We start from the raw sequence: 18,077 nt of genomic DNA on the forward strand, positions 1-18,077 counted from the left end.
GGGAGGGACCTCAGAAAGACAAAGAATAAAGAACAGGTGTAACAAATGTTAGTTGGGGAATGGAACTACCTTTCTCCCAGAAGGATCTGAGAGAAGAGTCTGTTTAGAGTCAGATTGATCACATCAATCTGAGAAATTATGCACTGGCTAATCCCACAGTAGGGAAGAAGAGAAGGAGCACCTGAGCCCAGGAAGATGTTGGGCTGTTTGCTTGCTTTTCAGGAGTCAGGAATTTAAAGTATCGGCCTCATTATTTGGTTTGAGGAGAATTTTTAGAACTTTAGACACCATAATAATCAAGTGAAAAATACAAATATATATTCTAAAAGAAACATAACTGATTTTTGGGTTGAATATATTTAGGTACTATTCATATCTTTTTATCATTAGGGAATCATCATGGGTTGATAAAATATATATATGCATCAAGTAAATTTGTATTTTTATTTTTTTATGTCAACAAATAAGATTTATACAATTAAAAATATTTCAAGAGAATGATGTAATTTCACATTAAGTCATCTAATAATTACCATTTGTCCATGGAGTAAGTTCAGTGTTTGGACTTTTATCAGATCAGTGTTCTAATTATCTATTAATGATGCCTACTCTACTGATCTGCCCGATTATGGCTATGTTACTTACTTAATTCCAGTGGTTTGGTAATGTTAATGACGGTAACCAGGGTGACCAATTGCTAATCACTATGATTAAATCTGTTTCTTCTTATTTAAATTCATTCTCCTGATTGCTAACAGATGCAGGACTTAAAAAAATTATTTTTGTACTTGTGAAATTATAAACTTGAAAACCAAGTCATGAGAGTTTCCAACAGCGTGTGTATGAAAAGTGTCTTGAAATTTAGGAAAACAACCATTTTTATTATTTTCATTAAGTAGTTCATATTTAAACAGGGTTTTATTAAGATTCAAGATTGCATGTGGGTGCTGGTGCTGTGGCGCAACTGGTTGGAGCCCTAGCCTGAAGCACTGATATCCCATATGGATGCCCGGTTCTAGTCCCAGCTGCTCCACTTCTGATCCAGCTCTCTGCTATGGCCTGGGATAGCAGTAGAAGATGGCCCAAGTCCTTGGGCCCTTGCACCCACATGGGAGACCCGGAAGAAGTTCCTGGCTCCTGACTTCGGATCAGCTCAGTTCCAGCTGTTGCAGCCATTTGGGGAGTGAACCAGTGGATGGAAGACCTCTCTCTCTCTCTCCCTCTCTCTCTCTCTCTCTCTCTCTCTCGGCTTGTCTCTGTAACTCTGCTTTCAAATAAATAAAATAAATCTTAAAAAAAAGATTATCTGTGGCAGCTAATTTAGCAGACTCAGTTTATAAAAATGAAACATTCCTCTTATTCCTCTTTAACGTTTTTAGAGACATTAGAACAATTTTGGGATGAGTTAGAATTTTCAATTCCAGTTTCACTAGGAACTTCCAAAAGTAGTTTAAAAAAAGAGAGGAATTAAAGTGTGAATTCAACAAAATTACAAAAATTGAATAATAACATTATAATTTTGATAGGCTCAAAAGGAAATAAATTTGTCACCATTACCTGTTCCCACTCCATTCCCGCTGGGCATCCCACTGGGTTTGGGTCTGGCAGGTCTTGTCTTATCCAGAACTACAAGAAATCAGGAAATAAAGTTTGGACATCTTCTTATTTCTTAAAGCATTTATTTTAAAATATTTTATTTGAGAGACAAAGAGAAAGATACACACACACACACACACACACACATCTTCTGGTTTACTCCTCAAATGTCCAAAACAGCCAGGGCAGGGCCAGGCCAAAGCCAGGAGCCAGGAACTCAACGCAGATCTTTCATGTGTGTGACAGTGACCCAAGTACTTGGGCCATCACTTGTCACCTCCCAGGGAGTGCATCACCCAGAAGCTGGAGAACTAGAATTGGATCCAAGAGTCAAACTTGATATGGGATGCAAGTGTACCACACAGCATCTTTTTTTTTTTTTTAAGATTTTATTTATTGAATAGCAGAGTTACAGAGAGAGAGAGGGAAAGACAGGAAAGGTCTTCCATCCACTGGTTCACTCCCCAAATAGCCTGAATAGCCAAAGCTGGGCCGATCTGAAGTCAGGGGCTTCTTTCTGGTCTCCCACATGGGTGCAGGGGCCCAAGTGCTTGGGCCAATTTCTACTGCTTTCCCAGACCATAGTAGAGCACTGGATTGGAAGAGGAGCAGCTGCGACGTGAACCAGTGCCCATAGAGGACGCCAGTGCTGCAGGCAGAGGCTTAGCCTGCCACACCACAGCACTGGCCCCTCCCATGCAACCTCGTAACCACTATGCCAGATGCCCAACCCATTTCAGATGTTTTCATGCTAAAAATTCACAGCCAAGGAAAAAAAGATTCTCAGAGAACTGAAGTCATTTAACGAGGCAATAAAAAAAATGACGGTTTACCATAAAAATATCCTTCAGAATATATTTTGGTAAGTTGGCAATATTCATAAAGACTTAAAATGTTAATCAAGGTGTTCACTGGAATTTAGTACTTGACTGAAAATAAGTGGCTAAGGAATTTATAACTCTAAATGGGAAATATATTAATTTATAAGCATTAGATGCATTCAAAATGGAATTGAGGAAGGCTCAGGATTACATTTCTCATGAATAACTAAATCCTCAGTGTATTAATTCAAGGCTGAATTCTTAACTTGTACGATGGTGGTCCTTTCATAGGAATTTCTAGAGATAGCTATCTAGGTATAGAATTGAATTCATTTTGGAAGTCCTTGTACACATCCATTATTGAACACAAAGCTAAGATGAATTCATTTAAATTTCTCTCCTGCTCTGAACTTTACCTATTTCATTATGAATTTAGAAAAATTTTAAGAAAAAGCACTGAGGGTACTGTGGTTAAGTGAGCAGATTCTGGAGCCAGATTGTTTGCTTTTGAGTATGCTGTATCTAAAAAAATTTATATTTTTATCTACTTTTTATTTATTTATTTATTTGACAGGTAGAGTTATAGACAGTAAGAGAGAGAGAGAGAGAGAGAGAGAAAGGTCTTCCTTCCGTTTATTCACCCCCCCAGATGGCCACTACGGCCGGCGCTGCACCAACCTGAAGCCAGGAGCCAGGTGCTTCCTCCTGGTCTCCCATGCGGGTGCAGGGCCCAAGCACTTGGGCCATCCTCCACTGCCCTCCCGGGCCACAGCAGAGAGCTAGACTGGAAGAGGAACAACCGGGACTAGAACCCAGTGCCCATATGGGATGCCGGCACCGCAAGGCGGAGGATTAACCAAGTGAGCCATGGCACCGGCCCTTTATTTATTTATTTTTTTAAAGATCTTATTTATTGGGGTCAGCACTGTGGTGTAGCGGGTAAAGCTGCCACCTGCAGTGCCGGCATCCGATAGGGGTGCCATTTCGAGTCCTGGCTGCTCCACTTCCAATCTAACTTTCTTCTATGGCCTGGGAGAGCAGTAGAAGATGGCCCAAGCCCTTGGGCCCCTGTACCCACGTGGGAGACCCAGAAGAAGCTTCTGGCTCCTGGCTTTGGATCGGCACAGCTCCAGCCATTGCGACCAATTGGGGAGTGAACCAGTGGATGAAAGACCTCTCTCTCTGCCTCTCCCCTCTCTGTGTAACTCCGAATTTGAAATGAATAAATAAATCTTTTTTTTTTTAAGATCTTATTTGTTTATTTGAGAGGTAGAGTACAGATAGTGAGAGGGAGAGAGAGAAGAAAGGTCTTCCATCTGCTGGTTCACTCCCCAAATGGCCATAACTGAGCTGATCTGAAGCCAGGAGCTTCTTCTGGGTCTCTCACATGGGCTCAGGAACCCAAATGCTTGGACGATTTTCCACTGCTTTCCCAGGCCATAGCAGAGAGCTGGATCGGAAGAGGAGCAGCCAGGACTAGAACCAGCGCTCATATGGCAACACCACAGGCAAAGGATTAACTTACTGTGCCACTGTGCTGGCCCCTTCATCTACTTAAAAGGAAGGGAGGAAGGGAGAGAAGAAGGGGGAAGAGAGCGGCTGGGGAAAAAAAGAGGTCAATCGGGGCCGGCGCCGTGGCTCAATAGGCTAATCCTCCACCTTGCGGCGCCGGCATACCGGGTTCTAGTCCCGGTCAGGGCGCCGGATTCTGTCCCTGTTGCTCCTCTTCCAGTCCAGCTCTCTGCTATGGCCAGGGAGTGCAGTGGAGGATGGCCCAGGTGCTTGGGCCCTGCACCCCATGGGAGACCAGGAAAAGCACCTGGCTCCTGGCTCCTGCCATCGGATCAGCGCGGTGCGCCGGCTGCAGCGGCGGCCATTGGAGGGTGAACCAACGGCAAAAAGGAAGACCTTTCTCTCTCTGTCTCTCTATCTCACTGTCCACTCTGCCTGTCAAAAAAAAAAAAAAAAAAAAAAAAAAAAAAAAAAGAGGTCAATCGATGGATCTTCCATTTACCGGTTTGCTCTCCAAATGCCCACACATATCCAGGGTTGAGTCAGGTCGAAGGCGGTAAGCCTAGAACTGCATCTGGGTCATTCATGTGGGTGACAGGGGTCCAGGCACTCAGTTCTTATCCATTACCTCCCAGGATACATTAGCAGGAAGCTGGATCAGAGCGAAGCAGCCAGGACTCAAATCAGCTCACAGAACCCATTGCCAACAACACCTGCCCTTGAATCCACTTTCTAGTGCCTCTTACACCTCACTCCCTCAGCTGTATCTCACAGGACACATGGCAAAGACCCAACTGTCATTAGCCATTCCTGTTGATTTTATTATTTCACAGAAATGTTTCATATAACCTGTCACACCTTCAACTCTCACCAGTTTTCATGACACAACAGCCACATGAAGACATATTTGTTTATAAAAGATTTCTGTGCCTGATTACCTTTAAGAGTTAGAGGATTATAACAAAATATATGGGTTCTATATACACCAAAGAGTATATACATACAAGGGCTGGGTGCTCAGTACAGTGATTAAGATGTCATTGAGGGGGCTGGTGTTGTGGTGCAGCAAGTTAATCTACCACTTTGACCAGCATCCCATATGAACATTGGTTTGAGTGTTGGCTGCCCCACTTTTTTTTTAAAAGTATTTATTTGTTTGAAAGGCAGAGGTACAGAGAACGAAAAGGAGAGAGGAGAGAAACAGAGAAGGGGGGGGGGAGACACAGAGATATCTTTCAGCTGCTGGTTCACTTTCCAAATGGTTGCAACGGCTGGGGATGGGCCAAGCTAAAGCCAGGAGCTTCTTCTGGGTCTCTTACGTGGGTGGCAGGGGCCCAAGGACTTGGGCCATCTTCTGCTACTTTCCCAGGTGCATTAGCAGGGAGCTGGATTGGAAGTAGAACCCAGGACTTGAATCAGAGTCTGCATGGGATGCCAGTGTTGTAGTCAGCAGCTTAACGTGCTGTACCACTGCACCAGCCTCTACTCCACTTCTGATCCAGCTCCCTGCTAATGTGCCTGGGAAAGCAGCAGAAGATGGCTCAAGTGCTTGCCACCCACCCACCCACATGAGAGACCCAGATGGAGTTCCAGGTTCCTGGCTTTGGGCTGGCCCAGCCCCAGCCATTGTGGTCATTTGAGGAGTGAAGAAGCAGAGGGAAGATTCATTGATTCTCTCACATTCTCTAACCCTGCCTTTCAAATGCATGAATACATAATTTTTTAAAAAGATTCCATTGGGAATGACTATATCCCATATCAGAGTGCTTGGATTTGAGTCCTAGCTAAGCTCCAGATTTCAGCTTCCAGATAGTACCTGCCCTGGGAGGAGTACGCAATGAATCTGACACCCTTATGGGAGACTCAGACTGTTTCTGGCTTCAGCCTGGTCTGTTGCAGGCATTTGGGGAGTGGACTAGCAGATAAAACCTCATCCCCTCCCCTCTTTCAAATACATACATACAAACTTTAAAAGTATTTAATCTTTCTCTCACCTGTCTGGAGCTACATTCACCAATTCACCAAGAACATTCATTTATAAGCGACTTCCATGAGAATCACAGTGAAATAAGACAGAAAATTCCAGAATCATTTGTCCAACTTGTACTTCAGCATAAGTGATCTACATGGACCAAACCAACCCTCTTCTCCCAAGTTAACTTTTCCCTAAACAAGCTTTAGTGAGGGAGCTCCCAGAACTTTCGGAGAATGCAATAAATTTAAAATATTCCTCAGTGAATAATTATAACTTTTATCTTTGCTAGTTACAACCTATAATTTCCTTAATCCTCTGAAAGAGTCAAGTAAAAATATTCTCACCAAACCAGAGCCCTTCTATACTGAGAACATTTCTTAAAGACATTTTGAAAAGCAGCGTTATGTCAAAGCTAACTCCATGCTCTTTCTATAACTGTCATGGACAATTGAAGGTAGAGGTGTGTGTGTGTGTGTGTGTGTGTGATAGATTTATGTGTAAGTATTATTTTGAAAATGATTTTAGAGGTAAATGTGTGATATAGTGGGTAAGTCACTACTCAGGATGTCTGCATCCCATATCACAGTGCCTAATATAAGTCTGGGCTACTCCATTTCTGACCCAGCTTCCTGCTAACGTGCACCTAGACAGGCCCTGGATGCTGGCTTGAGTACTTGAGACCCTCCACCCGGGAGGGAGACCTGAACTGATTTGTTTTGGCCTGCCCAGCTTTGGCTATTGCAGGCATGTGGGGGGTGAACCAGCAGATGTAAGGTATCTTTGTCTTTCTTTTTGCCTTTCAAATAAAATGAAAATAAATAAAAAAAATTTGAATGCTTTTTATCTGTAGTGTTCCATAATGTTGCATCATGGCCTCTGCATCTTATCATTCTTTTTTTAAACTTTTATTTAATAAATATAAATTTCCAAAGTACAGCTTTTGGATTACAGTGGCTTCCCGCCCCCTGCCCATAACTTCCCTCCCACCCGCAACCCTCCCATCTCCCGCTCCCTCTCCCATTCCATTCACATCAAGAATCTGATCATTCTTAAAAAGCCTTGTCACTTCCATGGATTCATCAGTACCTTTCATTTACTCACAAGGATGAGAATTTCTGTTATGTTCTTTATCGTAATTTCACAATAAATATCCCTCTTTGGTGCATTTGGCTGTTTCAATCCTCTTCACATCTGCCCCAGTCTGCTGATTATTTAGGTCAACAGAGAAACAACTCACCAGGTTTGACGTGGGGTTTGTCTGGTGTCCTGGGCCTCACAGGAGTAGTGTACAGTCTGTGTGGTGCTGAAATGGAGAAACACTTCATAATTAATAACTGAAATTCCAAAGCTCCCTGAATGGGGGATTTAACACCCTAGAGACCAATAATTCATATACTTTGTATGGAAGTAGGAAGAATGTTCTGAAATCTCCAATGAGGCTAAAGGAAAATAAAACAAGTGAGGATATTCATGGCTGAAAGTTAAAGGTACAAATAGAGTGAGGTAGGTCATTTGTAAGGGGCATTAACAATTAGTGATCATTTAGTCCATGTTTTTCCAAGATCATTAATTTTATCAGATAGTTGCTTAACATGATAAATATAAGCCACCACCCATAAATCATCTCTCAGTAAGGGTCACTGTGCATGATTTTGCAAAAAAGATGAAAAGCACCCTTTAAGGTAGAGAGAGATTTTTAGATAGGGAAAGAAGAGTAGGAACATGTGGGCTCTGTCAACTCGCTTCGCTCATGGCCCCTAATGTGAGTAAGTACTGACTTAGTGCCATCCATAAAGCTGTAGGAATGAGGGAAAATGACATCTGGTGTTCTGCCCATCAAGGGAGGACCCAAAGCACCTTCTCATTTTTTTTTCTTTTTATTTTCTTTGGGGAAGGCAGAGTTAGACAGTGAGAGAGAGACAGAGACAAAGGTCTTCCTTCCGTTGGTTCACCCCACAAATGGCCGGTGCACTGTGGCCGGCGCGCTGTGCCAATCCGAAGCCAGGAGCCAGGTGCCTCCTCCTGGTCTCCCATGCGGGTGCAGGACCCAAGGACCTGGGCCATCCTCCACTGCCTTCCTGGGCCACAGCAGAGAGCTGGACTGGAAGAGGAGCAACCGGGACTAGAACCTGGGGTGCCGGTGCCGCAGGCAGAGGATTAGCCAAGTGAGCTGTGGTGCTGGCTGCACCTTCTCATTTTCTGCTCCTCTTATGCAGGGACTGCATGGGCAGCACTCCTAAGGGAGACTTGCTAAACCAACGAACAAAAGGGGGGGCCACAAGCGGGTGAATCTGTGATTAGGTGCTGAAATCCCTTTCTCCCTAAGGATGTGGAGTGTGCATTCATCCTGGAAGTCAACCATTACCCCCCCCCCACCCCCCCACCCCCCCTACTGCTCCCTTCTGCTATCTTCTCGAGACCACTGTTCTCTTGGCAGCGCTGTAACTAAGACTGGAAAAATGTTCTTGCAAACTATGGAAACAGATTACAGCATTTTGATGATTTGGTTCATATCTTGAGAGGATATTTATATAATCATAAATCAGAAATGCTTTGCCTACAGAGCTAAGAAAACTGCACCTGTGAAATAGCTTCTAATGTAGCTTGTTTATAAGCTTCCAATGTAGAGTGTGACAGCAGGGTTTTTGCTGTGCTGCAGACCTATAACAACAGACTCACACTGAAGCTCACTATAGTTTGAGGACAGGCCTTCCCAAGTGTAATAACCGGACTGAGCAGATCACTGCTGTTAGAGAAAATTAAGACTCTGACTGTTAGATTGCTTTTGCTTAAAGAAAATAAATGCAAGAATCATGCTGCTGACTTGTCTCATTCTACAAGATGTATGGGTTTTAAAATTTGGGGCAGAAAAGGATTCAGAGCAGAGCATAGAAATAATCAGTTCTGCATTGATTATTGCAAAGCCATGGGATCAGAGGTTTTTTTTTTTGTTTTTTTTTTTTTTTTTCCTTTTGAAAGTCTTCACTTAAATCTAGAAGGAACTTTTTTTTTTTTTTTTTTTTAAAGATTTTACTTATCTATTTGAAAGATAAAGAGGGACAGGGAGGGGGAGAGAGAGGGAGGGAGGGAGGGAGGGAAGGAGCTGGGGGAAGAGAGAAGGAGAGAGAAATATCTTCCATCTGTTGGTTTATTCTCCAAATGACTGCAGCAGCTAGGGCAGGGCCAATTTCGAGTCAGAAGCCAGGAGCTTCCTTCAGTCTTTCATTTGGGTGCAGGGGCCCAAGCACTTGGGCCATTTTCTGCTGCTTTTCCAGGTGCATTAACAGGGAACTGGACTGGAAGAACAGCTGGTACTTGAACTGCTGCCCATATGGGATACAGGCGCAGCTATGCCACAGCGCAGGCGCCTAGAAGGAAATTTTTATTAAAAAGAGCCAAGGGCGGGCGCCGCAGCTCACTTGTTTAATCCTCCGCCTGCGGTGCCGGCATCCCATATGGGTGCCGGGTTCTAGTCCCTGTTGCTCCTCTTCCAGTCCAGCTCTCTGCTGTGACCCGGGAGGGCAGTGGAGGATGGCCCAAATGCTTGGGCCCTGCACCCACATCGGAGACCAGGAGGAAGCACCTGGATCCTGGCTTCGGGTTGGTGCAGCGCCAGCCGTAGCGGCCATTTGGGGGGGTGAATAAATGGAAGGAAGACCTTTCTCTCTCTCTCTCTCTCTCTCTCTCACTGTCTGTAACTCTACCTGTCAAATAAAAAAAATTTTAAAAATATTTAAAAAAAGAGCCAAAATATAATTTAAGTTTGGGCTGGGAATTACTTACAGCTCATCAGCAAACAACACATGGCTTTGAGAAAGCTGCTCTAGGCTTTTACTTTTTAAACTTTTATTTAATGAATATAAATTTCCAAAGTACAGATTATGGATTACAGTTAATAAAATGCAATAAAAATTTACTTCTGTGCATAATTATAAATTAAGTTAATAAAACTTTCAATGAACTGTCCTGACCATAGAGTATTAATCATGTTGCCCCACTGACATATACCTTAGATTTCCCTTACTGTTATCATTTCAAATTTCTTCTCTTTGACAGGCAGAGAGGACAGTGAGAGAGAGAGACAGAGAGAAAGGTCTTCCTTTGCCGTTGGTTCACCCTCCAATGGCCGCCACAGCCGGCGCGCTGCAACCAGCGCACCACGCTGATCCAATGGCAGGAGCCAGGTACTTATCCTGGTCTCCCATGGGGTGCAGGGCCCAAGGACTTGGGCCATCCTCCACTGCACTCCCTGGCCACAGCAGAGAGCTGGCCTGGAAGAAGGGGGCAACCGGGACAGAATCCAGCGCCCTGACCGGGACTAGAACCCAGTGTGCCGGCGCCGCAAGGCGGAGGATTAGCCTAGTGAGCCGCGGGGCTGGCCAAATTTCTTCTCTCAACTTCTCCCTTGAATTGGGACTGACAATGGTTTATAAAATAAATTTGTCTTCCAATTCTTCACAAAGTTTGTTTTTGCATATGTATTTTTTTTCTTCCTACCAACTAATAGAGATGGACAAAAAGGGTCATAAAAAATCAACAACACTAATGGAATCCACAGCTAACTACACCTCAAGTCAGATAGAAAGATATACAAAGCAAAGGCTTCTGAGAGCATGAAGATGAGCCAGGGACTGTGCAGGGGGGTTCAGCTCCCCAAAAGCAGTAAATCAGAAAGAAGAATGAAAGGTAGAAAATGACAGAGAAGAAAAGATTAAAATAAGAAATCCAAGAGAATATCTTCCCTAGATGTTTAAATATCGTTATTAAGAAAGGTGATTTTTGTAGTTAATAGCTTCTCCTCCAGGCCACAATAACAATGTGCTTCAGTAGGGGGTACAGGAGTGATGGAGGGAGAGGAGAAGAGGCAGGAGGGACAGAAGGGGAAGGCGGTAAAGGTTCTCATTTATCAGCTGTGAAAAAATGAACAAATGAAAATGGGAGCCTTCACTTTTAGTTGTCAGCATCAGGTGGTCAACAATACTTTCAACAGCAAAGATCCAACTTCAGAACTCGTCTTCCCCATATTCCACTAATACTCATAAAAGCATTCAATTTGGCATCTATGAAATGAAAATAATCAAAGAATACCCCGGGATGAGGAATTGCATTCTGTAAAGAAGATTTTTTTTCTGTATTAAAGGCAAATCAGGAAAAGCCACTATCCAGAGGTGGGAAAACAGCATTACCCTGAGTTGTCTTTGCCAATTCAGTTGTTCGTGGAATCTTGGTTGTAAAGAGTTCCTGGGTGGATTGGTCTGTTTCTTCTGGGGAAAAACACAGTTGGATGGCTCATTTTAAATAATTGTCACCATGGATAGGACCAAAAAACCCTCATGCTCTTTTCTGTCCCATGCAATGACAAAGGATAAGTTACATTTTAAAATATGACCAGTAATCATCACAATTCAAAGTTAATGGTATATTTTAATAACCTACTTATATTTTGTTTTACATGATTATTTTCATAGTTATTACACGTATTTCCAAAATTTCCCTGAGCCTTTAGCTCAAGGTCAACATTTCATGGACTCTGGGTATGCTAACCTTGAATGTGGCTCATACAGTAGAGTCTATTAACTGTATTTACTCATTTATCTCCTTCATGTCTACTCCCTAATTTATAAGTCTCACAAATTATTTATGTGAAAACTATCATATGAAAAAATGGATATTTATACATAAGAATATTTTCCTTATGTGAAAATTGCAGTTTATATTTATTGACATATTTCTCCTGAAAAAAATAAGTATGGCAATACTTCTACCTCTATATTATCTTGAAAACATGACATCCTGCAGACACGATGCAGCAAGTTACACTGCTCAGTTTGCTGCATATTGAGCCTAAGGAAATACTTGGTGTAGATAATATATCACTACCTTTTTCTTTCTGCCCCTCTCAAGACAGATACTTACAATACTGGCTTCAGTAAGTCAAAATACATAAAAAAAAATAGGGAGTGGAAGTCATATAATTAGTACATCCAATAGTGGTTTTGGAAAACCATTCTTTGCCATCATGGGTGAGGTTGACTTTGCAGGCCTAGGCTAGAATAGATGAGTACTGAGTAATAATTACAGTATATTTGCTTGCTTGTTTTCAAAAAGTGTTTACTTTTAAAATAAAGTCACCAACTATTTCAGTGAGCACATGTGCACACAAACACAGAATGGATTTATTTGAGATACTGGTTTAAACACAGCCATGTCAAACATAGCATGGAAGGGCCAGAGAACACAGGCTAGGAATACCTGCTTTCTGATTCACCTGTAGCTAAGTAGTTAGGTGACACAGTGAACACATTCATGCTGAGCTCGACACATCCAGCTCAAACCAACTGGCCTTCCAGGTATGCAGTCCACGCGCTTATCAGTCAAGCTGCCATTCCCTGCCCTGTGCCTCTTTCTCACCTGTCTTTAACCTGGAAGGATATTTCACTCCTGTGATGATTTAACTCTCATTCCAACTTAAAGACCTAGTTGCAAACACCATCTCCTCTTGGAAGCCTTCCCTGATATATCTAGGTAGCCTGATGCTCATTTCTCTACCACATTCATTATAATGTGCACATTGTAATAATTATAATGTTCAATACACTGGAGTTAATATATTATCATTGTAATAACAATTGGGGTTAACCCTAGGGGCTCCACTGATAATATGCAGTTTCCAATACTGGCACTACTCTAGCTGTATTACATTGGTAAAAAATATAAAGTGCCCTATGCCTCAATCTTCTAATCTGTAGGGTGGAGCAAGAAATAGGACCTACTTCACAGAATTCTTGTGTGAATGAACTTTTAGGATACATGTAGTACATGAGGCATATAGGAAGCAGTATTGTCATTAATTGCTGTCTTCATATTAGAGGACAGGATAAAGACCTACCTTTTTTTGGGGGGGGGGTTGTGTTGTTTTATTTTGGCAAATTGCACTGCTTGGTGTTGCAGTTAGCACCCAGTAATGGCCCCCAGAAATAAGTACTAGATGATTGATTTTTCTTCCTAAGTCCAATTCCAAATACAGAAAAACCAATAAAAGTGGACACTGGTTTGAACTGATGGATTGACTTATCACTCAAACAAGTGTTTAGATATTAATGCTTGATGGATTGAGGGCAGAGACTTATCTAACTATGATATGTGAGAGGTGGGCTGGTGGGAGGTCTTTAGGTCACTGGGGCATGCTCTTAGAGATTGGTTCTAGTGAGACTGCTGATTATTTGAGTTCCAGTTCTGCCTAGCTGCACTCTTTCTGCTTCCTGCCTTACCACATGATTGTTCCTCCACACCTGCCCCAGTAAGCTTCCACATGATACCAGACTACAGGGACACCCGATTCAGAACTGTAACCTGAAAACTGTAAGCTAAAATAAACATTTGCTTTCCCAGGCATTTTAAAGCAATGAGTAATGAACTAATACAGGAACATTCTTGCTTTATTAGATGACTCCCATCAGTATCCACGGGGAATGGGTTCGAGGACCCCGTGTCAGTCCCCAAATATGTGGATGCTCAAGTCTTACATGAAATGCTGTTGTGTTTGTTTTTAACCTGCACATTCCTCCTGTATACTTTAAATCATCTCAAGGTTATGTATGAGATCTAATACAATTTGAATACTATGTAAATAAGTGTTATACTCTATTATTTAGAAGACAATGACAAGAAAAAAAGTCTGTATGTATTCAGTACAGACACAATTTTTTTTCCAAATATTTTTTATCTGAGGTTGGCTGAATTCCTGGAACTCAAGGATAAAGAACAGAAGACTAATTGTAATTGAAGTTCCATCAAGGTGCTTGCAAACATTCTCATTTTATATTGAAAATCAGGATAAATATTAGAAAGGTAAATATACAGTTAATGTAAAGGTATCAAGAGAGGATGGAATTTTTTCCATATTGTTAAAAAGGACTTTCTATCTTTTTGGAAACAAAGATGAAATAATGTCCTTACAGTCACCTTAAGGGCAATGTCTACAAAACAGGCCTCTTATTGGACTGAAATATCAAAACCATGTTTACCCAGAGTGGTTAATAGTTCCTCTTGACTAGGACTTGGTGAGATCATAGGTATAAAAGGGATGCCTCGTGTCTCTAAAGGAGCTGCAAAAGAAAAATATCAAGGTTGTGAATATTTAGATTCAAGGACAGCACCAGAGAAGACTGGTATCACATGGGGTGTTCCTTCATTCAAAACAAAAAAAAGCATGAACTGAGTGATGATGATCAAAGAACTATTAGAAAAATGACTGTGGAATATTCAAATGGTTCTCAACTGCTTTTACACCAAGACATAATAAATGGCATTCTCTGCTTGACAGCTCTCATGAGAATACCTGGTTAAGATGGAGTGTGAGTTACATATGTTCAGGTCTGTTTAGCTGTAGCTCCATCCCTTTCTCTCTCACCCAAGAAAGCATTTAGGTTTTCAAAATGAGCTGCAATACTATCACTGTCAGAATCATCTTCCCAAGTTTGCTCCAGTTTATTTACAAATAAATAATTGGCATTTTTTAGTATTTTGACCAATTATAATATTTTTTTATTTGACAGAGTTATAGACGGTGAGAGAGAGAGAGACAGAGAGAAAGGTCTTCCTTCCGTTGGTTCACCCCACAAACGGCTGCTACGGCTGGCGCTGCGCCGATCCGAAGCCAGGAACCAGGTGCTTCTTCCTGGTCTCCCATGTGGGTGCAGGAGCCCAAAGACTTGGGCCATCCTCCACTGCCCTTCTGGGCTACAGCAGAGAGTTGGACTGGAAGAGGAGCAACCGGGACTAGAACCCGGCGCCATATGGGATGCCGGCACCGCAGGTGGAGGATTAACCAAGTGAGCCACAACGCTGGCCCCCAATTATCATATTTTTTGTCACAGCTTTTAAACATCTCATGACATTATATTATAATAATGACAGCTGAGAACCACCAAACTAAGAGAAATTGTTAACTGGATGGGTACAAGTTAGAATCATGAAGGTAAATGAGGTAGATATGGATGCACTTAGTAATGAGCTTTCTTAAGTTGGTCTTCAGAGCAAGGCCTTTACAACAGTGAAAGCACTGCTGTTCTGTTTTGGAAAGAGAAATCATATGAGGATGAAATGATGAAATGGATTGAGAAGATATGATGCTTCAGTTATGATTATGTGAGAAGTTCCTGAATTCCTGATGGTAGCAAAGAAAACAATTAGAGTTGGTTAATCTCAGAAAGGCATTACCTATTGTGGTCTTTGGTAGGTCAATTCTAAAGGTAACAGGTTGCAGAACTGTGCCAAAAGCAAATTAAAGAAACATATTTATGAGAATTACTACCTGGGGAAGTCAAAACCGTTCCTTTATTTTTATAGATGCATCCATGTAGTCATTTAAACATTCTTTAAGTCATCATCTGGGAAAATTCTTCATACAGGTAGGGCATCCCTAATCCAAAAAGCTCCAAAATTCAAAAATGTTTGAGCACTGATACAAAAACTAACAAGTGGAAAACTCCACAACTGACCTCATATGATGGGTCACAGTCGAAGTATAAGTGCAACAAAAATACTCTATAAAACTACTCAGGGGCAGACATTTGGCCCACTGGTTAAGACACCACTTGGGATGCCTGCATCACGTACTAGAGTGTCTCTGGGTCCTAGTTCTGTTCCCAACTTCAGCTTCCTGGTAACATGCACTCTGGGAAGCAGAGGGTATTGAATGAAGTGGCTGGGTCTGACATCCACTGGGAGATTGATAGAGTTCCTGGCTCCTGGCTATGGTTTGGCCCATCCCAGGTATTGCAAGCATTTGGGGAATAAATCAGCAAATAGGAGTGCTCTTTCTCTTTTTCTCCCCCCTCCCCTGCCTTGTCTCTGCTTTTCAAATGAATAAATAAATAAATAAATAAATATTAAAAGAAGAGTAAAACTACTTAAAAAAACCCTTAAGGCTATGTATATAAGGGGTATATGAAACATAAATGAATCTCATGTTTAGACTTGGGTCCCACCCCCAAGAGATCTCAATATGTATACACAAATATTCCAAAAATCCAAAAAGAATCCCAAAATCTTAAGTCCCAAATATTTTGGATAAGGGTTACTCAACCTGTATTAGATGGCATCCAGAGAATTTAGTTTAATAAAAACTCTAAAGATTTTTGTTCACCATTGATTAAGAAAGTTTTCAGTGGGCATCCCTACTTTTTCCTTAAGAGGACAGGTCCAACTCTGATGTAGTTACATTCAATTGTTAAAAGGATATAAGTTAGTTGGCTCAGTTAATAATTATGTTTTATAATTTTAGCATGGTCAACTTTCAATAAATATACTTCCAAGGAAAATTCATTATATATTATTCCTTTATTTAAGAGGATGCTAACATTTCAACCAGATTGTATGAGTTAAATTCCCTGAAAAAATATACATTTTATATCCATAATTTTCTGTGAACATCTTTCATATCATAGCCATTAAAATATATTGACCTTACGAGTATTTTTTTGAAAACTATACTTCCTAATAGGGAAAACAAAATAATTCATTTACCAGGTTCACTTTGAGAAACCTCGGGTTCTGGTTTACGAGGAAGAAGCACATCTTTTGTAACTGGAAAAAAGAAACCGATTATAAAACACTGTATACTCTAAATGTCGCACCTGAACTTAACCCATCGGTACGAAATCCTGCAGAGCATGAAGGAAGGTATTTCTGTGATAGCTCAAAAGAAAACCGAGCAGATGACTATTCCTTTCAAAACGGAACAACATCACGGTGTAGGGATAGGTTCTAGTGACAGTAAGACAAAGTCACAGTTCATTCTGATGTCCTGAGGGCAAAAAGGGGAAGTAGCTAATGTAATTAAACTCAAGAAGGTAGGCCTCCTGTAAGGCATTTAGAAAACTGAAAGCTAGCATTCCCCCGAAGCAATTAACTGCCATTCAACATTCATGCTCAACGTCCACTGACAGCCATAGGAAATACGGTATCTTAGGAGAAGCACATAAGTGGCCCACAGATTGAGAGAAACAACAAAGGAAAAAAATTCTTAAACATTGGAGGAAGACAAAATTTCATTCTAAATGACATCAGTAGTTACAATGAGGAAAAAAATAAAGCTAAAGGAATCAGTTATTAGAAGATACCACAAGTTTATGAGAATCCTTCTTACATGGTAAAAACAAAAGCTAGATAAACCCTGACTGTTGCCATTTTTGACTTACTTGGCCATATGGCTTCAATATATTATTAGGTTTTAGAGATAGTCGATGTATGAGAATATGAAAACAAAAGACAAAAACGTGAGGTAAACAATCAACCTACTCACATCCACTATCTTATTAATGATTATGTACTAGTTTAACCGAAACAAAACACTAAGTTGGAAACTCGGTATCTTATTTCTCATAGGGTACGATCCCAGAGTGATTCGCCTATTGTTAGTACCAGATTTCTATGAGAAAAATCTCATGCCAAGTTTTGACTCAGTTTCCCTCTAAAGGAGGCCCTTCCCAGGTCTACTCTCTGAGAGTTTTTCCTACCACACTGAAGATTTCACAACTACTACTGTCTCTCTTACCAGCAGGGCAGGGTAATTTTGTTGCAGCCTATGTGGTGATGTAAAATAAATTAGGATTCAGGCTAGAACTCTGCCGCAGAAAGTGGAGGAAACTTCTGTATCATAAGGCAGTCAAGTGCCACTTTCCCATTCGTGTGGAAATAAGTTACATAAAATGGACATTCCCTTTCCATTGTTAAGATATTTAACTGTCACACCACATCTGTTCTTAGTCTAGCCTTCTACAGGCCAACTAAATTAAACTAAATTTGGTACCTAAATAGAACTTGACCCAATTAGAACTTCTATGAGCTAAATTAAGGTGACCTCCAGGAGAATTTTTAAAAATCTAGACATTGTTTCAAGGGCAAAAGGAAACCTCAGAAAGATCAGTGGGTCACGATGTCGGAGAACGCCCAAGACTACCGTGAATATTTTGCCTTTGCCAGGCAGTATTTTGGGAGATTCAAGTGATAAGATGCAATGAATTTCCAGTTGTAAGTCAAACTAAATGTCTATCGGGAGGTTGAGGGAGAAGGCTCTTTGATTTGGCTCTGCGAAGGTCATGAATGTACAAAGCAGCCTGTAGTTTATAAGTTCCTTAATTAATCACAGTACTAGACTATGCAAAGAG

At 41.3% G+C, this 18,077-nt stretch overlaps 1 protein-coding gene across 31 annotated transcripts in view; it reads right to left on the reverse strand.

Moving 5' to 3' along the window:
* The window catches only part of ABI3BP (ABI family member 3 binding protein), a 285,033-nt gene that overhangs the window by 45,869 nt on the left and 221,087 nt on the right, over positions 1–18,077 (reverse strand). For 18 of the 31 annotated variants that reach the window (XM_051819140.2, XM_017347142.3, XM_051819135.2 and 15 more), the window contains 6 exons: positions 16,435–16,494; positions 15,127–15,174; positions 13,932–14,012; positions 11,091–11,168; positions 7,142–7,207; positions 1,558–1,626 (listed from right to left, as the gene is read on the reverse strand). In XM_051819140.2, coding sequence (XP_051675100.2) covers positions 1,558–1,626; positions 7,142–7,207; positions 11,091–11,168; positions 13,932–14,012; positions 15,127–15,174; positions 16,435–16,494 — 402 coding nt within the window. The remainder of the gene's footprint in view (positions 1–1,557; positions 1,627–7,141; positions 7,208–11,090; positions 11,169–13,931; positions 14,013–15,126; positions 15,175–16,434; positions 16,495–18,077) is intronic. The other 13 variants (XM_070071996.1, XM_017347153.3, XM_017347134.3 and 10 more) reach the window with 6 other exon arrangements.

The sequence above is a fragment of the Oryctolagus cuniculus genome, chromosome 4 (assembly GCF_964237555.1).
Source record: "Oryctolagus cuniculus chromosome 4, mOryCun1.1, whole genome shotgun sequence".
In the NCBI taxonomy this organism is placed as follows: Eukaryota; Metazoa; Chordata; class Mammalia; order Lagomorpha; family Leporidae; genus Oryctolagus; species Oryctolagus cuniculus.